Genomic DNA, 23,968 nt, shown 5'->3' with positions numbered 1-23,968 from the left:
TCATCCACCTGCTCCGCTGCCACGCGCCCGTGGCCAGGGCACATCCCCTCTCTATCCCACCCCACCAGGGAGTCCTATTAAAATCATTAACCACTTTTTTTTTTTTTTAAAGGGGTCTGCTTCCAGAGCATTACCGGCAGCAGTTAAAACTTTAAAATGAAGTACAACGTCAGACAAATATAAAGAATAAAGGGGAAAAAAGGCACATGGAAAAATGGCTGTAATAGTTAGACAGACTTTAATGATCCACGAGTTGTATTACTTCACCGTAGCTTTGTTGCATATAAAAGAAACACAAGAAAGATAAAATGAGATTAATAACAATAATAATAACATTAATAATTCTGGATTGCGCTGTTTCTTAAAGCAGGACGGAGGAATTACACCTGACTGTCCTTTCAATCAATAATGCTAATTCTAATCTCCATGCCACAGCGGCATCCTATACAAAGGGTGGGCAGATGCTCATTTGTTTGTTTCCCTCAAAGCATCAACACGTAGCATCTCCAGGAGAACCCCCGACTCGCCCTCCACCCCTGTCTTGACCTTTCCCCTCCAGGGACAGAGCGTGGAGCAGCAACAGGACACATCTGCTACCAGGCAGCTGTTAAGTCTCCAAATGTTCATCCTGCGGTCCGACTGAAGTCAGAATCACGCGGCATCGCCGTTGCTCCAAAACGCAAATTTACAGTGCACAACACGGACAGCGTTCCGAGTTAATCAGGGGGAAGACGTGCGTTTCTGTCGTCACTCAAGAAGAAACTGGAGGCGAATCAGCTGAATTCTGTCGGGACAGTATGAGAGGCCACACTTTTTCTCCTCTGCCTACATTACATGCATGGGTGCATGCTATGCCGCCACTCACTAAGCAAGATTTATGGAAATAGCCGTCGTGGTCAGTGCAGTGCACAGAGCACACTGCTATTAGCGCGCTCCCGCGTTTGAATACATGCAGATATATGCATGTAATATGTTTATGAGTTCTTTACCGCACTAGCTTGAGACTTTTTTTTTTTTTATAGTTTCTCTGCTGCAGGAAATGACTAAACCCCATCACCATTACCACCACCACCACCACCACCACCACCCCCATACCCTCATCCCACCACCATCCTCCAGTCCCTAAGGGTTCAAGCACCCAAATCAATTGAAAGAAAGAAGAGTGCACTGTGGTCCTCCCCCTACATCTGTCAGGGAGGAAAAGCAGGAGGGGCCACACTCATGGGCCATACAGGGGGAACAATATCACTCCATCTGTCACAAACCGTTTCATCTCTGATGGAGTGAAATATAGCTCGCAAATAAATCTACCTCTCCATCATCGACGTGTATTAGCTTACTGGTGCCCAAGCCTCGACCAATTCCCAGAAGCGTATACAGTGGCTTTTTGTCTCGCATTACCTTCCTCCCACCAGCCAGCACTCTCCAGCCACCTTGCAAATTATGCTTTTAAGCCAAACAGCACGTTAGAAGAAATTGTTCCAATTTACGCAGTGAGCTAGTTAATGAAAATGGAAGACAACCAAGGAAAAAAATTAACATGTGAAAAGTTCCAGATTGGAAGTATAGAGAGGCAAAAGCCCGAAGGCACGATGAAAGCGAAAGCACATATTGTATGATGGAGAAAATAAAAAAAAGTGTGATGTAATCTGCTAATAACCAGAGTGCTCTTTCATATTCAAATGGTGCCCGGTGCTGTATCTGGAGGATGGGTGTGGCCGGTCGATTTCCTCTTGCCTCCCCGAGCAGTCGCGGCTTTGTGACGTCCGTGATGCGATTTGCTCTATCAAATTATGCTAACGGACCGGTCACCGCTCGACGCAGAGGACAAAATTACGCCCTCAAACAATGAGCCACCGACGTCGCCAGCGCCGCGCACCGACGGCCAGCAAAACCTGGCTGCCCGGCGATCCGGTAAGCGGTGGGAACAGCACAAAATGGCCCGACTGTTTACTTGAAGGAAGAACAGAAGGAGAAAAAAAAATCCCATATCCCTAAAAGCCATCATGCATCTCTCTCAGCAGCAGGTAGAGCTGCAATCTCAGTCATTCATATTTAATTCCACAAGAGTTTCCGGCCAGACTAATGTGCTATTGATTTCAAGTCTCCTATTACTGAAAAGGGGAAGGGCCATGAGGGGTAGAGAGCTGGACTACAGGGAGTTGGACTGAAAGACGAGAGGAGGGAAGAGGAAGATGGAGGGGGGGAGAAAACAGAGTGGAATAGCTAAACCAGCGAGCTTTTCTAGGAAACCTTACAAAATTCCATTTGAATTTTTGTCATCTAACAGTCTTTCACCCCATCCTTATACAACAATTATTAGATGAGTACATGCCCAGACAGGAAATATGTTTCATCCTTTCCACTGTTCATGGAGCTAAAAAACAAAAATACAAAAAAAAAAACAGCTGAACTTAAAAAAAAAACAGGCGTACCTGCTTCGTCACATGTGTTTTTTGTGGGTTTTTTCCCCATGTCACATCGAACGAGAGCTGCAGGGGGGAGAGAGTGTGAAAAAAAAAAAAAACCCAAAGAGAATGTCTAAGAGCTTTGTGTATTTAAGGTTTCTCCCTTGACGCCGCGTCAGACAGGACACAATGAAAGATTAATAACCACGGCTTTATATTTAAAAAAGGTTTCCGCGTAAAACGCAGCCTCAGTAAAAGAGGTTGGTCCTGCTTAACACAGCCTCGAAGCCACGTGAACGTCCGCACACAATGTTATGTTGGAGGCACAACGCACTGCCTAGAATGGAATAATAAGAAAGCGTAAAAACGTTGAATATGTCCTCCTCTGGCACCTGATACGTTCAAACAAAAGGCAGGGCGCAGAGAATTAGATAGGCACACGGAAAGCAGGATATAATGCATAAATAAAAAAAATGAAAAAAAAAAAAAATGACAAGAGCGTCTACTTCAGAGATTTCCTCCCACCAGCCTGTCTACTCTAATAATAGCCCAGAGACAACACATCCAGACAGACAGAGGGAGAGAGGGATATAGAGAGGAAGAGAGGAGAGAGACGGAGAAAAAGTGCAAGAGTGAACCCATGAGGGAGACCACAAGAAAATTGCCAAATAATACATAAAGGGTTGAATTAGGCCAGTTGCCATTATCAACAAATGTCCTTTTAGAAGGAGGCTAATTTATTTTTGGAAGCTATCCTGAAAGCAATAACTGCTTCACGGCTGCTGCCACAAAACCCCCCCCTCCCCATCCCCGAATCGCCAGGAGCCAGGCCCAGCGGAGAGACCACTGAATTAACCAGACCTGAGGCTGAATCATCCGACCCATCCCCCAGATACACTGTCATAGTGTCACTCTCCCCCTCTTTCAGTCTCTCAGTCTCTCCCTCTCACACGCACACACACACAGACACGCGCAAGGCCGCCACCTTACCGCAGGGCAATGGCAACAGGCACTCGTTTTGACGTAATACTGTGGGAATAATAAAGATATAAGAGGAGCGGGAAAGGCAAAGCGAAGAAATTCGGAGCTGAAGGCTTTTCGGAGCGAAGAAGAATGATCGCATGTTTAAACCCTAGATGTCAAATGCTGTATATAATGAACTGTGGCTTAAATACTATTGGTATTTCCCTAATGTTCTGGTTATGCCATGTGACTAAAGCAGAACCATTAAAATTGAAGATGTGCAAAGTAAGTACTTTGTGCTCCTTCTGTTGTGTATTTATGGCTAATCAATCAGCACATCCCCTGTGTGTTGATGAACTTCAGAAACACTAATTCCGTTCATCCTCCTGGCACCAAGGTGCATTCCACGATATGCCAAGAGAAAAGGGCCACTGCAACAAGACTCCTAATCAGTGCCAGTGAAGGAACCCTTAACAATAAGAAAATAATCAGTAGAATAACAAAGGGGCTTTTAAGCAAAACCTGTGCTTGATCCTTTGATTCAGTGTGTACAATGGGCGCTTCAAATGCCCTCTCAGCCACAGGGAGGATTCAGCTGCCGCACTACAAACCGGGGCTCTAATGAGGGGCCACAATTAAGCCCATTTATTCACATTAAGTGTGAACTGTAAGTGGGGCTGCAGTCAGTTGACGGACCTGGGCGCCTTTGTGTTACAAGGGCCGCTTTTATACAGCAAACAAAGCGGGAAAAAACACAAGCACCTAATGACTGAATCTCATCGTCCCTTCTCAGACGTCCAAACACACCGGTTGGAAAAAAAAAAAAAACAACAACAACAAAACACTCACACATATGTGCGCTTGCACACATGGACACACACACACACACACACACCCGTCGTCCCTCTCCAGCAAACTGACTCAAAGGCTCCAACGCATCCAGGCTGAGTTGAGTCACTGCTTGTCAGAGCGGTGGGGGCGGGGTTAGGACAGACTGACAGTGGGGCTCCATCTCTATCCTCTTATTAACGCTTAACGAGTGCTTTCCTCATGCAATATTCATCTCCACTAATATCATCCAAGCTTTGAGCCCAAGCTCGCTACTTATGTAAGGCAATTATGTAAAATATCAGACAGGGCCCGTGTTCAGATTCTGACTGGAAGAGAGCGGCAGGACAACGACAGGAAAGACGAGGGGGTACAGAAGTGTGATTAGGAGGGAGGGGCCGCGAGGCGGGAGGCACGGCGAGAGACGTCGAAGGCAGGGAAACGAGTCACTTTTGAGCCTTTTTGAGCTACGCGTTCATGTGAGGGCCCGTCGACGGCAAGTGGCTTGTGTCAAGAATGCAAACAATTTCCTCGTCCGAAGACATCTGAGGATTTTACAAGGTCAGTTGGGGGGGAGCCCGGCATCACATCAGCATCACCGGTTTGCTCATTAACACCTTAGAAGGACGCAGAAGGCGTGAAGCCTGAGCAAAGGGAAGGAACCTTCTTGCAGCATCCCACTTCCTCGCATCACCAGGAACCGTAGACACAGACAAATAAACAAACACACACTGATTTATGCACACTCGTGCAAACCCACCCACCTCCCTCACCCCCCACCCACCCCCCCAGGTCAAGGCCCTATGGGGGTCTGCACAGAAATAGGTCATTTGTCACACATGATGTCCCGGGGCAGGGGATGCATTATAGATGAGCCCAAACAGCATGTCTCAGTGAGCACTCACCACACAGCCAGGGACATCCGAAGGAGTGGCGGGAGGCGGGCCGACAACTCTTCAGGAAGGGAGATCGCAAAGGAAGAACAAAAATCACTGCTGGCCATTTTTTTTTTTTTTTTTCTGTTCGTAAAGCAAAGAATAAAGGTGAGCCGCAGCGGCCCGGGCAGAGCTGCGGCTGGGCTGCACCTTCCTCAAGTTTCCCCTGAATAGACATGAATCAATTGAGAGGGTAACTAATTTGTTATTCTCGTGTCTGCACCTGACCCTATAGCCAACCATCTGCCTTGCGTCCAGAAATCATCCACTCATTAGTTGTCAGTCGGATTCGGTGCTTTGTCTCCGGCCGCAATTCATGCCTAATCATTGCATATTTCTGTCCTCTTCCCTTTGCCTTTTCTGTGATTGTCAGCTAAGAATGTGGACTCCGAAAGTCCCCAAATTGCTTTTATTTACAAAGACAAAGGCCCGTGGACTGTAGTTGTTTGCCGTGCTTTCAGACTGGGCCTTAATGAAGAATGAGACAGAAAGGAAGGGGCTGCGCTAAGACAGAAGTGAGTGCAAAGTGTGCGGAACGAGAGAGACAAGTCCACTGTCTTCTGCTGCACCCATCTGTTCTGAAAGTGCAGGTGGAGCCCTATTCACTCCGCTCTGCGTGTGTGAAGAGGGGGGCAGGAAGAAAGGAAGGGCAGCGAGAAGGAGGGAGTGGAGCGATGGAAGGGCAGGGATGGAAGAGGGAAGAGGGGGAGGACTCTTGGTGATCTCTCCTGAAGGGGATAATGGGAGAGGAGCGCATTGCAATGGCTGCCATGTAGTACCCTCCCTGCACAATTAGCCAATCAGCAGCGCGCTCTGCCAGCCAGGAGGACGCATAAAAGAAGAACATTGCAGCAGAGGCACAGAAGGAGACTGCGAGGAGCAAGGAATTACACACAAAAACAGCAGAACCAGAACACCCTCCCCTGGACACACCCTGCTGAGGATCACTGCTTCTCTTTTTTTTCTGAACCGTCGCCCACGCCACTCGGAGAGAACACTCTCCCACATCATCATCCAGTAGAAAACCCCTTTCTCCTCATTTTCATCCTATAGAGGACACCTACAATCTCGGAGGGCTGAGATCCCTTGGAGAAGATTGTATTTTTTTCATTTTTTTCTTTTTTTTTCTTTTAATTTTGACTCCTGACACAACGCCGGGGCCACACAGTATAAAGGCCGAAGAGCATATTGTGACTCAGACTTCAGCTCCAAGACCAGTGCAAAGAAGGACCTAGATTTCTTTCATTGTACGTCAAGAATGGTTACTGTACGTATGACTCTATTTCTCTTTATATGTGTGAGGGGGATGCTGTAGCGGTGGGCTCACATTGTATCTCGGTCTTGCTGTGTGAATGATTTGTTGTTAACTGCATGCACACATGTGATGTAGCCGTAGACAGATTCGTCTTACACCCTTTTTACTCGGAGATGGTTTTTTTTTGTGGATGTTCATTTTAAGCAGAGCTCCGTGGCTATGATCACATTCCAGAACATAGAGGATCTGTGGGCTGTGTGTCCTTCCTATCGGTTCAGTATGCAATGTCATAATATCAGGATGATATTCGCGATCGATACAGGCAATTAGCAATCTGAGTGATGCGCCATGCCGGCGGCGCTCCAGCCCGCAGTCATTCACATCGCTGGATAAAGTCTTTATTCTGCCATTTTAGATAGCACGGGGGGTTTTAGATTTTAGCACCGCAGCTACATTTACTGCCTAAACGCAGCGGCTCTGAATGCACATCCTGAACGACCAAGAGTCAAGATTTAGGAATTCCGCAGGATTACGGTGATGGAGAGAAGTGGCGCTGCGCTCGGTGGGGGGGAGGAGAGGACGGGCTTTCTTCTGCCTGGTGCAGCACAAGGATGCTGGAGACGACTTTCTGAGACAAAACATGATGCCTCGGAGGCTGAGGGCCCATCCAGCAAAGCGAAGGAGGAGGAAAAAAAAGGGTCGAGTCACTCCGGGAGGGGGAGGGGAGGGGACGGGAGCGGGTGGGGTGGTGGGGGGGAGAAGATTACGCATCCATTGGTTAGCATTGAATCAGACAAAGTCCAAATTCCTCAGGGTTCTCGTTGCGATGCAACCGAGTAAATGAGCTGGAAATCTCCGAGGCCGTGGCTGTGAGGCCGCGCACGGACATTTTAAGCGCGTTTCTCCAAGTATCACATACGTACAAGATGGCCATGCGTGCACTGCGCTTGACGGATAAAAGAAGATGGGAGCGCTGATAAAGTAGCTTTGCTGTGAGCCGACGGCCGGATTGGGCGTGTCTCTGCTTTGAGCACCAAACAGGGCCTTGAAGCCTCAAACGGCCTATTCCGCTTTACCCCCTTGACGTGCTCTTCGGATGTCTGAATGCAGATAGTTTATCTAAGCGGACCAATTAAGAGCAGACACGTCTGCTTAGGGGGAATAATAAAAAAATAAAATAATTAAAAGAAAAAAATGGAATTGAAACAGCGTGCATGATGCAAAAGGGTGCAGCTTTTACGCACGTCCAAAGCCTGTTTATTATAGTAAGATACAAAAAGAGACTAGTTTATCTTTCAGGAATTATAAAATTATCAATTAAATTTGGAATCATATTTATACATACAGTCTGTTCATGCTGCTTAGTGGTAGTACTTTGTACACAGAATATAATATTCGAATAGCATGAACTGGACGTGAGCGACAATTAAAATCAACTTTATTATCTCGTTCCTTTGTATCTGAAATGGGCCGAATTTCGCTTCGATGAAATGGTCACAGTGGGGATGGACAGCACAGGCTCGAACTGTCCACTTGACACATTTCCAGCCGCAGTTTCATTTTCTCTTTGTTGCGTTACCTATTGTCCCTTGCAGGCCTGGACAGGGTCACGTCGACGGTGGCTGTGCACGCTAGCTTCCCTCCACATGGTCCGCAGTCTTCCATGCCTGTACCGCAGTGCCAAGCAAATAAAAGCGTTGAGTCAGATAACCTTTCCAAGGCACTTACACAATTCAAGGACAAGGACAACAGAGGCCATCACGTAAACCGGCCGTTTGATCCGGAGTTAGAACCGCTAGACCCACACATGCAGCAACATATAAATCATTTTCCTCCCTTTTTTATGTGCAAGACGTTTTTGACCGTGTTTAAAGTAAAAATAATTATAGACTGTGGCACGAGTGTTTATGCATGAGTATACATGCATTTATCTTATATAAGCGGTCTTTTGCCTCCTGTTGACTTCATTCTAATCAACAAATAGCATTGAAAGCTTGAAAAGTAGACATGCCTTCATATGAGACTGCAACATTGTCTTTTTAGGCAATATTAAACATTATCGTTACAAAGAAGACAGAAACACGGTATTTTTATCGATGGATAATTGTCGAAGGTTGTGTAAATAAACACAATTTAGGTTTATATTGCCAAATGTGGCCATTCACCTCCAGCCAGCGCACCCGGCTTTGCAATAAAGTCTCCAGCTAAATATTACTAAACGTGGCAGCGGGAGACTATCCAAATTAAAAAATAAATAAATAAATAAAAGGCGCACAAATGTTTTCGATTTTATCATATGCGAGGAATCGTGGCGTTTTCGACTTGAAGCTGGCAACTGTAACAGTCATTGTTCCCGAGGAGTCCTGCAGCCCCTGGCCACGACACAAAGCGCCACTGTTTACATTAATATTCATAGTGCTGCCATAGCCTCTGCGAGGGAGACGAGGAGGAACGGGTGGCTCTTTTGTTTGGTCGTTTCAATACGTTTATTCAGCAAATAGGCGCTCTGGCTCATGAATGCCTGCAGAGCTTACAAGTCCTGCCTTTAAAAAAAAAAATAATAATAAGATAAGCGGGGAAAGGTGGTGATTCGGATACGAATTTGCCACGTCTAAACGGCTGTAAATTGATTTTTTTTTTTTTTTAAATAGCTGAGTAATTAAGACATTATTTAAGACGGAATACGGAATAAGAGGGGGGTATTTGCTTGCTACGCGGCCATCTGTGGCCTTAAAAGAGAGTCCGAAGCGAAAGCCACTCCCTTTTTCAGCACGCTGGATAGCGCCCCGCATGAAACGGGGGCTTGCAAGACGGATTTGTCTCCCCGAGCCTTTGACGCTGTCTGCCATCATCTTATCAAAGCAGCGCATACTCGGAGAGCCGAAATCTTTCAGAAATCTCCCATTTGTAGTCTGCGGTGCGGTGCGGAGGATAGGATGGAGCCTCAGTGCGTGGCTGACACGAGCTGTGACTCCTGTCGTCCTGTTGTGTTACAGCTGCCACCATGATCCCTTAAGCTGCAGAGAGTGTGGCTAATGCCCTTTGTTTGGGATAATCCTGTAATCTGTGTTATTTAGAAGGCTCATTTACACTTTAGCTTAGAATTCACTTTAGATTCACGTTTTCCAGAAAAGAAAATTTTAAAATAATACCTTACAATGTTTAGGTATTGTCACATTAGAAGGAGAAATGTCTGCTGTGAAGTGTCATTCAAAAATATATCTGTAGATATTTATTTTATGCTTTGACTCATGAGTAGTTTTACTTTTATCTAAAATAGACGTGATTCACATGAAGCAAGTGAATTCACTTCCATAATTCCAAAAAACACTGTGCCTGCCAACTAAATACTGTCAGTGAGTAGTTCCATTTCCATCATTCAACTGTTACATTTAATCATTTTACGTTATGCTTCCGTATAGTACAGCCTCAAGTGCTGTACCGCATTTGGAGCAGAAGTGAATTGGGGGAAGCTCTGCATATGGATCAGAGGACAGAGGAGACGGACTGCGTTCGCGTTCAGTCCTGCAATGGCTCTGTGTGTTTTCATGTAATTTAGTAGGTGTAGGTGGTATGTGCGCTTGGCAGTGGAGGCAGGGCTCTCGTTTGCGTGCAAGTCTGGGTTCATGCGTTTGGCAGGGGAGGCAGGACTCTTGTTCGCGTGCAAGTCTGGGACCATGTGTAGGCGATGCAGTGCATTAAATATTTAGGGAGATCTCACAGACCCCCAAAATAGATTTAAAAAAAAATGTAAAAAAAAAAAAAAGCAGTGTGGGACATGGCGCTACCATAACATCTTTATTGGAGCATTAATCAGAAATACGTGGAGGAAGAAATGTATAAGGACAAAGGCCATATTATAAAAACAATACCACTCCAGCAAATTATTATTTTTTTCGTTTCTGTAGCCAGTAACTGGAATAAATGTATACTGACTGGGAGTATTGCTATTATTCATGTAACTGTAGGCCTTCCTACAGCATTACAGTCATTCAAGCAGCAAATTGAATCGCATTTGTTGCTGGGGTACGATGCAAAAACACGACAGTCTGAAAATGAAACAATCATCTGCGATTTCCATCTTATCTGCTTGTTTCAAATAAGTTCACAGCACGCTGTTGCTCTCTATTCCTGGACCAAAACCTTAATCCTGCTGCTTGTGTCAGCCAATCTCGGTGCCCTGCCCATCCTCAGCGGGTCTGTGAATTATATAACTTCACACTGTTTGCTGGGAATGTGTGCTCTGTCGTGCTGAGGGTTATTTCCGTTGGCGAGTCAAATTTACCCTAATATGTTTTTTGTTTTTTTTCCTTCCCTTCCTCTAAACGCTTTTGTCATATTTGGGACACTCAGTCGCTCGTGTTTCTGTTAGCCAGATACGTCACATCACACAGCAACGCGCGGGGCTGATATTACAACACGATTTTAGCAAGATGTGCAACTTTTTGAATCATTTGGAAGGTCACAAACATGATACGGGGCTGCCATTTCAGCTGTGAATCACAATGCTAACATGTCACACTGCTATTCCATGTCATGCGACCTTTGTGCGTGGATGCGTTTGAAGTATTATATTTTTAGGCCGCCTTAAACCTGCCTCTGTGCCACTTTTCCCCGCCACCATTATCAATTGTACTTACTGATGCTCCCTGATTCTGCAAAGCTACATAATAGGAACACATGCCAGACAGTCGTCTAACCTATTTATCTGCTCCTAATGAGCGGAGAGAAACACACAACTCGCCTTAAAGCGAGAAAGCCTTTCAGCCATTAGAAACAATGCAGCCTTCAAGGGGCTGTTACCTGGGCAACCTGAGTCAAGGTGAGGCTCAGAGCAAGACAACCAGCAACCGAGAGCAAGGGGAAAGTAGGTTTCATTAGAGGGAGCATTCGTTTTCTAGAAAAGAAAAGAGAAACCAAAAAAGGCACATACATTAAAAGCTACAGAAGATTAAATTAGTTATTTATTTATGTGACTCCTAAACATTGAGCAAACGAACACAGCTCAGATCCTGACAAAGAATAAAATTATGTTTGCTGTGATTTGGCAATAAGTAAAGAAAAATACTATATAACACAGTGTGACAAACTATGATATTGAAACAATTCATACGATTGATTCATTTTGTTTGCTTTCGCTCTAGACATGCAGGGCTTCAGAAAAGACCCAGACTTTCTCCTTCCGACTTACGTAACAAGTCAGAGTCCCAATCTGACATAACTCTTTCCATTTTGGCCCCACTCATCCGCAGGCATCACTGTTTGCCATTGTCAGTCCATTTTTGGCGTTAGCCGTCAAAAGGCAGGGAAGAGATTTAAAATTGAAACAAATATACCGCAGAAAACACACATACGGTAAGACTATTGGAGCTGGTCATTGTAGTTGCGCGACTCATCCAGCGCGTAGCGACGATTAACTTGCACGATTACTTAATTTGAACTGTAAACTAAATCACGTATTTCATTTTATGTTGAAAGACCACATGCCTAACTGTAAATAGATGCATTTCATTCAACTTGTATCAGTTATATTTGAATAGTTGATGTACGCCAGATTATTTTAATTCAAAGATATAACTTTCTTGGTTAGTCACATAATATTATCCTCACAGCAAGCACTTTAATTAATTTAACGCTCCTTCTTTTTTATCGTTTGTTTCTGTGAAATAGAGCTCTTTCTCTATGGATTCACAAGCATTTTAAACAATGACCCAGACACAAAGAAGTGGATGGTGAGTGTGTGACAGCAGAGCAGGAAGTTGTGTTACTGACCACACAGATGTCCCTCGAAATCCCATGTGACACAAATTAAGCATCATGGCGCACCCCAGAGCAACACAGGAGGCAAACACCACGCTGTACACTAACCCACATCCTTACTCCACTTAAAAATAAGACACGGGTAGCAGAAGTCACGGGCGATCCTGATCTGTGCTTTTTTTTTTTTTTTTTTTTTTAACCAAACCGTGATATTCCTGATTAGCTGAAGCATAAAATCCACTTAACGCTGTCGCTCTCCCTTTTGTCCCCCGTCTCGACCTCCGCCTCTCCTAGCTCGCCCAGTCTCCTGCCAGCCTCACATACCGCCATCACCATTATCCATCCCTGTGTAATGATGTAATGGTGTTTGACCCTGGAAGAGAGTCGGGGGGAGGGGAGCAGGAAGGAAGGGGACTGTGACATCTGCAGGACCAGAGGCAGGGAGCTAGACAGGAGCAAAGATGGGGTGAAGAGGGGGGAGGGGAGGATAATAAATCAAACCTTGTATCCATCTCCATTTTAGCTTCCTGACCTTTCTTTCTGACAGAGAAAATGTGGACAGTCTGTGTGCGTGGTTTTGTATACAGTTTATACTTGCGTATGTACTATATAGTATGTCTAATATTTACGCCGCTGTACATTGCCACTATATATCACTGTCTCTTTGGTGAATCATAAATCTAACTCCACCCTCTTCCTCAGCAGATAATCAGCACCATGGAAACCCAGGTGTCCAACGGTCCAAGCGGAACCAGTCTGCCCAACGGCCCAGTGATCAGTACAAACGGCTCGACGGACGACAGCAAAACCAACCTGATCGTCAACTATCTGCCTCAGAACATGACCCAGGAAGAATTCAAAAGTTTGTTCGGTAGCATCGGAGAGATCGAGTCCTGCAAGCTAGTCAGAGACAAGATAACAGGTACCACACTCTGGCCCGCGGCGAAAAAAGCACACAATCACTTCAACCCCTACGGCTGATTTTTGAGATTTTCTCTGAACGGCTTTTTTCTTTGTCTCCAGGTCAGAGTTTGGGATATGGTTTTGTAAACTACGTGGACCCAAATGATGCAGACAAGGCCATCAACACGCTCAACGGCCTCAAACTGCAGACTAAAACAATCAAGGTGAGCAGACCACTATATATATATATATAAATGCTCCTCATTTGTTGATTCTCGACAGATTCATGCGAGACAAAAAAAAGAGAACTACAGATTTTGTCAAGGGGGTTGCTGAAAGAGGTGGCAACAGACGTGACAGAGGGAGGGGAGGAAAACGGGGAGGAGGAGGAAGCAGAAGGGAGCGGTGGCTAGAACAAAGGAAGTGAGAGAAAGGGTGAAAAGAGAAGCAGAAAGTGGAGGTCAGAAAGCAAGGGGCGGACAGCACGCAGAGGTTTTTGTGATGGAAATGTAATTAGGAAGCCCCGACTGTGGTGCAAGAGGGTCAGTGCAGGTTAGCCCATCTGCCTCCAATCCAGGCTAATTAGGGGGCTTCTTTGTCCCAGAATCAGATGAGGGAAAGCGGGGGCGCAACATTAAACGCTAATTCCTTCCCTCCCCGCAACCTGATCAAAGTAGATCAAAGATTGAGACAAACTGCAGGATTGAAAAATCAAATCTGGGAGAGCAGAGCAGGTGATCTTCCAACAGCTGCCCATGAAAAGGAAGATTAATTCTGACTTATGACAGAGCAAACAATGAGCTTAAAGTCAAGAGATGGATTTAGTAACTTTCTGGATAAAGGAACAGAATATTTTAAACAAAAATTAGGTTACTCTTACGCATAATACCACTCTGACATTTATTACATTCACTTATTCATTGATATTTTCTGTATGTCCATAACTTACTTCTTAATCATTTATTTTCAAGTTTTAAACATAATACTTATTTTCTCCAATGCGAGAGTTTTACGTTCCTTGAAATGTTTGCAGGAAGCTTCAAAAGCCTGCGCTGAGGGTGTGAGGGAGGGGTAAGCAGTTGAAGGGTAGGGGGTAGCTCAGAGAGCAGAATGCCAGTCACAGGATTAGAGGCCATATGGGCTTCAGGCACCATCTGTACTGTGGGAGCGACAGGGAGAGGGTTAATTATAGGGCAGCCTCTGCTCCCCGAACACAGCAACTCCCCCCTGACTCGTCCAGAACACCCTAATCACTGCGCCACACAACCCTCCTGCTCATACAGTCTGTCTGTGTACACAATAGACACTGGTGTTTACTGCTGATTGATGAAATCAGAACACCTGTATTCATTTAAAAGATAATATGCATATGTTGTACTTGGTATCACAGCTTCTTTTGTGCCAGAACATTATTCATTTTGATGCCACGCCTAGGATTTCATAAAAAAAAAAAAGTAAGATTCTTAAACATTTGTATTCATCGCGCCGCATACGTGAATGTTCCAAAAGTGTGAACAGCATGTTTGTAAGCTGTCGAGAAATCGCACAAGTCTTGTGATGCGCTTAACATTGTTTGCTGTTTGCCTGTGGAGCTGTGCTGCCCCAGAGAATAGAGACAAAGGAAGGAGGCAGGACAGCGAGGGCAGCTCAGCCTATCTCAGACAACACTCACTCTGTCTCTCCAACACACACACAAACACACCACTCTTAGCAATCCACCGCATTGGATCATCTTTCATGCACATGCTCCATTCAAGACAAAAAAAAAGAAAAGAAAAGAAAAGAAAGAAAATGTCTCTTGCTTTAACAATAATGTAGATATTTCAGCGCAATATTAGATGTTCTGAATGTAGACCAACAGTAAAACCATGAGGGATACAAACATAGATGCATGAAAAATAATAAATACAAAAAAAAAAATGGCCGTTCACTAATTAAGTCACTGGTGAATTCAGGAAAATATAAAAACGAAGGCCAGTGTTTTTCACAGCAAAACAGAGCTGACACTTGGGCTTGTTACCCAATTATTAGAGTCAGCTTGGGCCATGGTTACGGTCACCGGGCGCATTGATGCCGAGTGTGAGCTTGAAGGCGCTGATTGAGTCAGCAGATACCACAGAGACAAAGAGACAACAAATAAGGAGGAAGCAAAACAACTCAAAATGGGCAGTGAGAGTGATGATCCTTATCTGGTTTAAGCCCAGCAATAAAACACACTGGGATTCATTTAACTGTTTGTATTATAGGTATCATACGCCCGGCCGAGCTCGGCTTCCATTCGTGATGCCAACCTTTATGTGAGCGGACTCCCCAAAACCATGAGCCAGAAGGACATGGAGCAGCTGTTCTCTCAATACGGTCGCATCATCACATCTCGCATCCTAGTGGACCAAGTTACAGGTACACCCTTGTATCTATCTACGTATCTACTTGCGTATCTACCTACGTATCTACTTGCGTATCTACTTACGTATCTGCCTATGTATCTACCTGCGTATCTAACTACATATCTGCTTGCGTGCCTACCTACTTATCTACTTGTGTATCTACCTACTTATGTACTTGCGTATCTACCTACGTATCTATTTGGGTATTTATCTTCGTATCTACTTATGTATCTACCTACGCATCTACTTGCGCATCTACTTACGTATCTACCTGCGTATCTAAATACGTATCTACTTGCATGCCTACCTACTTATCTACTTGCGTATCTACCTACTTATCTACTTGCGTATCTACCTACATATCTACTTGTGTATCTACCTATGTATCTATCTACTTATGTATCTACCTACGTATCTACTTGTGTATCTACCTACGTATCTATCTACTTACGTATCTACTTGCGTATCTATCTACATCTCTACTTGCGTATCTACCTATGTATCTATCTCTGTATCTACTTGCGTGCCTACCTACATATCTACTTACATATCTACTTGTGTATCTACCTACTTATCTACTTGCGTATCTACCTATGTATCTATCTACGTATCTATTTGTGTATCTATCTATGTATCTACTTGCGTATCTACCTACTTATCAACCTACACATTCTACTATCTATCTATCTATCTATCTATCTATCTATCTATCTATCTATCTATCTATCTATCTATCTATCTATCTATCTATCTATCTATCTATCTATCTATCTATCTATCTATCTATCTATCTATCCCAAGTCAGGACATTCGAACATGTTGGCAGAACTTGCCACTGATGCCAAGGTAGTAAAATTGGTCTGTTTTCTTATTCGGAGCAGGCATATCACGAGGAGTGGGATTCATCCGGTTTGACAAACGAAACGAAGCAGAGGAGGCCATCAAAGGACTGAACGGACAGAAGCCTCTAGGTGCGGCCGAGCCCATCACTGTCAAGTTCGCCAACAACCCGAGCCAGAAGACAGGGCAGGCCTTACTGACTCAGCTGTACCAGACTGCTGCCCGGCGCTACACGGGACCACTGCACCACCAGACTCAGCGCTTCAGGTACTGAACCTTAACCGGCTTCGCCTCACCTCACCCTCGAGTCCCTCACTAACCTGCAGATAGTCTGTGAAAAGGCAGCGCTTCAGGATCAAGTCACGCTATAAATTTGGAAATGGCAAATGTTAAGTTACTGTGTCAGTCTCTAAAGTGTTTTTAACCATTATGAAGGATTAGCCACCTAACTAAGAGGCTAAGAGTAAATATTGAGCAGTGGCTACTTTCAGACAACCAGAGGAAGTGGCGCTTGTACAAGACAGCAAATGTGGTTGAATTTTACAATACTGATAGTAGTGTGGTCTAAAGCCTTCAAAAACAAACAAAAAAAAAATACATTTTGTGTATAGCACTTATTATTAACCTGTTCTTTTAAGAAACTATTAACTTATACTAAAGAAGGAAATGACAATATGGTATTGTCCCTCCTTCTCACTCTGTTTCCTCTGACTTTCTTTTAAACTGCAGTGTAATCCCTTCAGTTGGAAAGGGACCAGATCCAAATAACAGCTCAAAACCAATGTAAGAAAACCAGATTTTTCCAAATACGATAAAACAGTACAGCTAAATAAGCTTGGGTTTAAGTGTTGCCTATACTTCATAGGCATTACGGGCATCGTGAAGACTGAAAATGCCAGATGTTATCTAAATGGAATATATTATGAATAAAGGATGTAAAATGTAAAATGCCCTAGTAAGCATACAATATGTGTCTATTTAAAAGTATGAAAGGGGAATTTATTTTGGAGCTAAAGCTGAACTCCTAATAAGCACCAGCTGAAACACGTATTCAAAGGGCTGCTTGACAGCCATCAGTTTGTGGTTGGATGGTTTGGAACTGCGTTGCAGTGAAGGATGCCCTCTGGAGGCCTGCTGGTGAAGGAGCTACATGTTAACATGAAAGCCCCCACGTCCTTGTAGATCTCGCAACTAACTTCTGCATCCCCTTCATTCTCCCTCTTGCGTTGCAGACTCGACAATTTACTAAACGCCAGCTACGGAGTCAAGAGGTAAATGCAAAAGGTGTACTTTCAAAAGCATCCATGCCAAAATAAAACCTCAAACAAAGTGCCCCGGAATACCACATGCTGACTTCCATCTTGAAATCAGATATGACATGGCATAATTCTAAGTGTCCATAGCCCATTCACCCATGAGACAGAAGCAGCTCAGTCGACAAAATACCATTTGTAGTTGCAGCAAGCAATGATGCAGCCTTCTAACAGCAGGGTATTCTGGCATGGCTTTGTTTAACCTTTTCGTTCTTTTGTTTTAATTAATAGAAATAATTTCTATGTATTTATTTATGAACTAACATTGTCAGTTTCAGTTGCTTTAATGTCCCCTTTTTTTCACCAGCATGGACATACCAGATTCCGTTTGCGTCTCCTCTGTTTGCTCCAGTTTTTTGTATGATTTGATTCCGATTTGCTTTTCATCCCTCTCTAGGTTTCTGTGTTTTTGTTCGATACTGTGATTTCTGTTGGACATCGTGATTCATGTGTTGAATTCTTTCAGAGGCTTTGGTCAGCAGAGAAAATGAGAAAATATGCTGATTGTGTGGGTGTCTCGTCTCAGGGCGCACGGTGTCATTTTGTGTGAAAGCAGGTAGTTTGGAGCCACTGTGGTGCCCACACATATTTATCTACTTACTGCACAGCAGAGGGGATGGAGATGGGGTCCCCTGGCTCCATACCCGGCTACAAGCTAACATTTCTCACAGATAATGCTCATGAGAGGCAGTGTAGAGCACTGAATGTTACGTGGAACTTCAGAATGACACCCATGGTAGTTCTCCCACTCTCTTCCCCAGATTCTCGCCCATCACCATTGACAGCATGACCAGCCTGGCCGGGGTCAACCTCACCGGTCCAACCGGAGCCGGCTGGTGCATCTTCGTGTACAACTTGTCCCCTGAGGCGGACGAGAGCGTCCTGTGGCAGCTCTTCGGGCCTTTCGGCGCCGTCACCAACGTCAAGGTCATCCGTGACTTCACCACCAACAAATGTAAGGGCTTTGGCTTCGTCACCATGACCAACTACGACGAGGCCGCCATGGCCATCGCTAGCCTTAACGGCTACCGCCTGGGCGACCGCGTGCTGCAGGTTTCCTTCAAGACCAGCAAGCAGCACAAGGCCTGAGGGGAAGAGAGAGGCTGCTGCTACCAGCTCCTTCGACCTGCGGGGAGAGTCGACCTGAGCTCCCTGCGCCATCACTCTACATGGGCCTGGACTGAGTCTCTCTCTGACATATTCTCACACTAATTCATAAAAAAGAAAAGGAAAAAAAAAAAATGGAACACACAGACATGCAGACGCACACATGCACGCAGACAAACGACACAAACATACCCATACACGAGTCAGAGTTTCAAGCAAACACACTAGTGGAGTTTTTCTTTTCTCTTTACACAACATGCTAGTCCTTCCCTGTATTTGCCTGGATTGAATTAGAAGGGGCACGTAGCTGGTTTGTTGGGTAGGGGCAAGAGCTATCTATTTAGGAGACAGTCTAACGAATGTGACAGAGAATGTGTACCGAGTGCTTTGATTGAATTCAGGCAAATAACGACAACTGATGAACAAAATGATCAAAAATTCAAGTGAACGAATATGTGCAATTTACCCAAACTCTTACCCCACCATCTCTCCTATTATCTTGCTGGAGAGGATGTAGTCACTTTTTTTACACTTGGGCATTTTGAATCAGCGATTTTTTTAGATCAAAGAAAAATGAAGTTAAAAAACAGTGTTCTCTTATATACGTCTATTAAAATATAACTATATATTCAATATTTAAAGTGGTTATAATAGCCGAGTATGTAAGCATTTTCTAGAAACTTTGACTACTGTTTCCTGACCTGCATTAGGTGGTGCCTAGCGTAAAAAGGCAGTTTCTCTACCCTATATGAGCTTTAGCTCAGAACCCAATATGATTTGAGTTACAAAAACGAATACTGGTCACAGAACAGAGTAGTCCGAAGGCCATCAAAATCACTCCTCCCCTCACAGTCTCACCACGAACAACACTACACGACGTACGTATCACAGAACCACAATTCAGCGACTAGAAGACTTACACGTATTTAGTCCACTGAAGCTGTATTTTTTCTAATCGATCCTCAAGATGAATTTAGTACACGCAGACTGTCTGTGAACTTAGAACAGAGAGGCAGCGCTCCCATGGTGACAGCGTTCATTAGCAATTCTCCGGTGGGCGAGAGTGATGAGTGTGAGGGGAAAACCTGTTTCCACATAACATAGTCGCAGGAAAATACCGGTGTTTTTTTTTTTTTTCTTCCACCACTTTTTGCACCATTTTCTCATTGCATTTTACATCATCCACGGCCATAGCGTGGCGTGAGATGCTGTCAGCTGATGGGAATGTCAAGCGAGATCCAGACAAGATGTCCGATTTCTGATCACGAGCCAAGTAGCTGCGAACTGTAACTACGAGAAAGTTGTCCAACGCCACACCCATGGTCTAGGCAACACTCCAGGCAGACGGGCACACACGAGCAAAAAAAAAAAAAAAAAAAAAAAAATCAAGAGCACCGGTATTATTCTCCAGTCTAGTGCGGATAGAGTTCACATTTCAGCTGAATCCATGGGATCTACAGGAACATGTACAGAGCATACATATGTAGAGGACCGCAGTTCTCAATGAGTGAACATTTAAAACACTTATGTCTGTGAGAGACGATATCTGGCGATGTAGAAACTCTAACTCGTCCGTTGAGGAGAAACATTACGGACTCCTCCGACGACTTTGCCAAATGCTCCAGTTTTACTTTAAAGCCCCTCTGTTCTCTTAAAAGCAGCTTCCCAGAAACTTTAAAACTTCCGCCCCCTCAAAGAGATGACTGTACAACATCAAGCTCGCAGATAAGTGTCATAATTATACTTCTGTTTAGAAAACAAAAGTATTTTTTTCCTTTCTTTTTATTATTCGCTTCTGATCTGTTTGGCACCACCATAAAAATAGCATTTCTAAAATACAACACCCCCCCCTCCCACCACCACCACCTCCGACCCAACTGCATGAGGATTATTTATGGCACCATTGAAGAAACATTAAGGCCAACGTGTCTCTGAAAACGTCTGTTACAGCCGGGACTTTAAGACTTATCACGGGGAGAGCCAATGTCTTTCAATATCACGACATCTGCACACGATAATAGACTAAATATACGGTCGATTATTTTCAAGACATTTTTTTTGCTTTTGCTTTTCTAAATGACGCTGTGTTAGCCAAAGAGGACGATCTCTTTGAAAGGATTACATTAAAGATAAATCTATTTTTATACATACAAAGGAAACAAGACCTTGTGCTGAATTTTTACAGATTCTTAAGCGTGGAAAAAAAAAAATTGGGACATCGCATGGCTTTATTTTAAAACCCTCTGATCTTTGCAGAACAAGAGGGAATAAGCATGCGGTGTATGGGTGGGGATTACTTAGGGAAGGGGCGAAGGAGCAATTGTCCAACCATATCAAAATGATAAAAATCTGATGTTACGAAAAAAAAAAAAAGAAGAAGAAAAAATGTTGCAATCTAACAATTAGGGGCATGACCTGACAGACACATCTATATCTTCGAGTGCTAAGACACACTCGTATATCTTGTCCTGAAGTTGTGTACAGTGTTGCTTCAATGATGGTGCAGTGAAGTGAAGTTCTTTGACTTGAGAATCCCAGACGAAGCTGCAGTGAGACTGGCTCATTGCCCAGCTTGGAAAAAAAAATAAATAAAAAACGAAAAACTTACTAGCTGCTTGCAAAGAAACAGGTAAAACGCAGATTCAAAACGAACACTGAGCATGAGTCTTTATGATTAGATAGATTTGATTCTTTTTTTTTTTTTTTTTTTTTTTTGCCAAAGAATTGCTTTGCAAGCCAGTACCAAGAAGGATAAATTGAGACTAATTATATTATTCCCTGAGTAATTGCTGTACAAATCTATGTTATTTATTAAGGACCCTCTACAATTTCAGTTCTCATAACTTTTAAATATATTGAGTTGCGCATATCATTTTGCATTTGTACATCTTCGAACCACTAAACCAAAAGGAAACAGATGCGAGCGATCCAGATCGCGCGCAAATGCGTCCACGCAATGTGCACCCCCCCTCTGACATTTGAACTACCCGCTTTGTCTTGTGACTAATCTGTCCTTTAAAACCGTTAACGTTGCACAATTCCCAAACACTTACACCGGAGTCCTTCGCCGTGACTCATACAATGTCAACCCCCTCCCTCCACAAAAAAAATAAAAAAGTAAATAAATAAATACTCTAGATGATTGGTGTGTCCAGAGCCAGAGCTGACCACGTAAAAGGACTAATCTAGCCACTCTGGAGTTGAGCAATTCGCACGATACAGCAACGTAGGAGCATTTTGACGAGACTAGTGACGGACGCTAGGAACGACCGCGATAACAGGCCGCCCATGTCTGATGTAGTACAGTCAACCCACGAACCAACCCCCAAATCCGTAAAAAAACAACCATTCACACACAGTCTATACAAAGACCTACACCGGATGTACAGCAGAGAGCCAAGGACCATGGCAGGAAACAGTACTACACTGCTTGAGCAACAACAATAATCATTTAAAAAGACAAAAAAACTTTCCTATGGAACAGTAAGTGCAATGTGCTTTGTTTTTATATTGACTGAGAACAAATGATATATATTTTTTAAAAAAGAAATTAAATGTCACACTGAAAAGGTTTGCAGAAATAGCGAAGGGAGCAAATGTTCAGGCAAACATGGACAGACTCACAAAGAAATCAAAAACGAGAGCTCTGATCTGAGAATTTCCATAATCGCTTCCTCCGCCCCCCCGCCCTCCCCCTCCCCAATTTGTGCTCTGACCATGCAAGCTCAAACAAACTGCATATCTGGCTGACTTGACCTCGAAAGGAATACTGTCTAATATATCATCAGTTTTAGCCCGTGTCAATTTCAAATATGATTTCCTTTTCTTCCTGTAATTTATTGATTTCATTTACATATCAAGACTCACTTGTTAAATTATCGTATTTGTGTTGTTGATGTTGCCATAGAGAACACACATGGGTCAAAGATTACGTTCGGTTGCATTGATTGGGTACAGTTTGTTCTTTTTTCTTCCATTATTTAATTAGTTGCAGTTTTTACGGTGTATGCAGATTTTAGACTTAGTTAGACTTTTTTTATTTCAATCAAACTGTGTTCAATTGTGTTTGTAAAGTCTGTGGTAGCTTTTGTTGCAACATAAAATAATTTAAACAGAAAAAATTCAAAATAGCGCCAACAAACTTGTATTATTTGGGCGACTTTAAGCTTGTAGTTTTAACTTATTGTTAACTTAAAAACTATTTATTATGATTATTATTATTGCCTCGTATAAAGTATGTTTTGTGTATATTTATGGTTTATTTCATTATATTTGCAAGTTTAAAAGATTTTAAGTTTGCCAAAATTGTGGTTACACCATTTCATTTCTTAAAAAGGGGGACAAATAGAAAAACAGCTTTAGAAGTACGATTTGGAAACGTTCTCCATAGTCAAAGAATGCACTGCTATATTTAACTAATTGAAGTGTATAAACATACATGCTGTGTGCTAGATGTTATGCCTTTACTGCCTGTGTTCTGTTTGTCTTGTTAAATGAAAATCTTTTAATTATTTAATCTAATCACAGTCTTGTTTTTTCAAACCACTCTGTGAACCCCTGAGACATGGAGCCGCTTCCGTAGCGAGGCCTCGGCCCGTTCGAGGGTCCAACAACTAGCCGGGAACGGAAGCGACGTCCTCGGTCCGATAAGCTCGCAAGATGCTTTCCTGTTTACGCTGATGGGTCGATTTACACACACACACAGACACACACACAAAAAAAAGAGGAAACATTAAGGGTTACGATTCTGAATAAGCATTGCATTACTGAGATCAACTGTATCAATTTTCCGTATCAATTTGTGCTACTGAATCGAAGGCATTGTTTAGTGCCATTAGCTCAAAAAGCTGCAGGAAGGTTTTCTTGGGGGGGTCTTTGTGGTAGTAAAGGGGCGAGTGGTCCTTCTGTTTCTCAACCAACTGTATTTTGTGTCTATTTATTTAGAAGAGGGGACGCAGTAACTTAGTGATGTTTTTCTTACATTTTCCTGGAATGGTAGAACAAATCAAAAAGGTGAAAAATGATCAAAACAGTTCCGCCGGCGGCACCAACGTCGGCGGAAAGGAAACACAAAATCTCATACTTCCAGACACGACCAAATGAACAATGTCGAAATTTAACAAAGAAAAAAAAAGAAACCTTTCAGTTTAGACTAGGATATTTATTACTGGGATTTCAGCTGAAGAGGCTTGAAGACTTTTTCATGGAATTGTTTAATTATTTGTACTTTACATGCCAGAAAAAAATAAAATAAAAGTTACAAATATGA

General features: G+C 43.5%; 1 protein-coding gene across 11 annotated transcripts; it reads left to right on the top strand.

Moving 5' to 3' along the window:
- The first annotated feature begins 5,774 nt into the window (after positions 1-5,774).
- On the top strand, positions 5,775-23,965 carry elavl3 (ELAV like neuron-specific RNA binding protein 3). 11 transcript variants are annotated; one of them, XM_047571473.1, is made up of 8 exons: positions 5,775-6,401; positions 12,852-13,071; positions 13,173-13,276; positions 15,299-15,452; positions 16,318-16,546; positions 17,009-17,062; positions 17,512-17,550; positions 18,333-23,965. In XM_047571473.1, the coding sequence occupies exons 1-8, from the start codon at positions 6,393-6,395 to the stop codon at positions 18,679-18,681; spliced, it is 1,158 nt and encodes a 385-aa protein (XP_047427429.1). In that variant the 5' UTR covers positions 5,775-6,392; the 3' UTR covers positions 18,682-23,965. The 11 variants fall into 11 exon arrangements, with proteins under 11 accessions (XP_047427429.1, XP_047427432.1, XP_047427433.1 ...); XM_047571476.1 differs by having other exon boundaries at positions 5,778-6,401; positions 18,354-23,965; XM_047571474.1 differs by having other exon boundaries at positions 5,784-6,401; positions 16,321-16,546.
- The last annotated feature ends 3 nt before the right edge of the window (positions 23,966-23,968 follow it).

This window comes from Mugil cephalus, chromosome 20 (genome assembly GCF_022458985.1).
Source record: "Mugil cephalus isolate CIBA_MC_2020 chromosome 20, CIBA_Mcephalus_1.1, whole genome shotgun sequence".
In the NCBI taxonomy this organism is placed as follows: domain Eukaryota; kingdom Metazoa; phylum Chordata; class Actinopteri; order Mugiliformes; family Mugilidae; genus Mugil; species Mugil cephalus.
The sequence above is the reverse complement of the archived record's forward strand: the minus strand, read 5'-3'. Positions and strand labels throughout refer to the sequence as shown.

What these genes read in the sequence shown, in the direction of transcription:
- elavl3 (XM_047571473.1), top strand. An exon ending in CCTAGTGGACCAAGTTACAG is followed by an intron (nt 15,453 to 16,317) that starts GTACACCCTTGT and finishes TCTTATTCGGAG; the next exon opens with CAGGCATATCACGAGGAGTG. An exon ending in AATAACAGCTCAAAACCAAT is followed by an intron (nt 17,063 to 17,511) that starts GTAAGAAAACCA and finishes CTTGCGTTGCAG; the next exon opens with ACTCGACAATTTACTAAACG.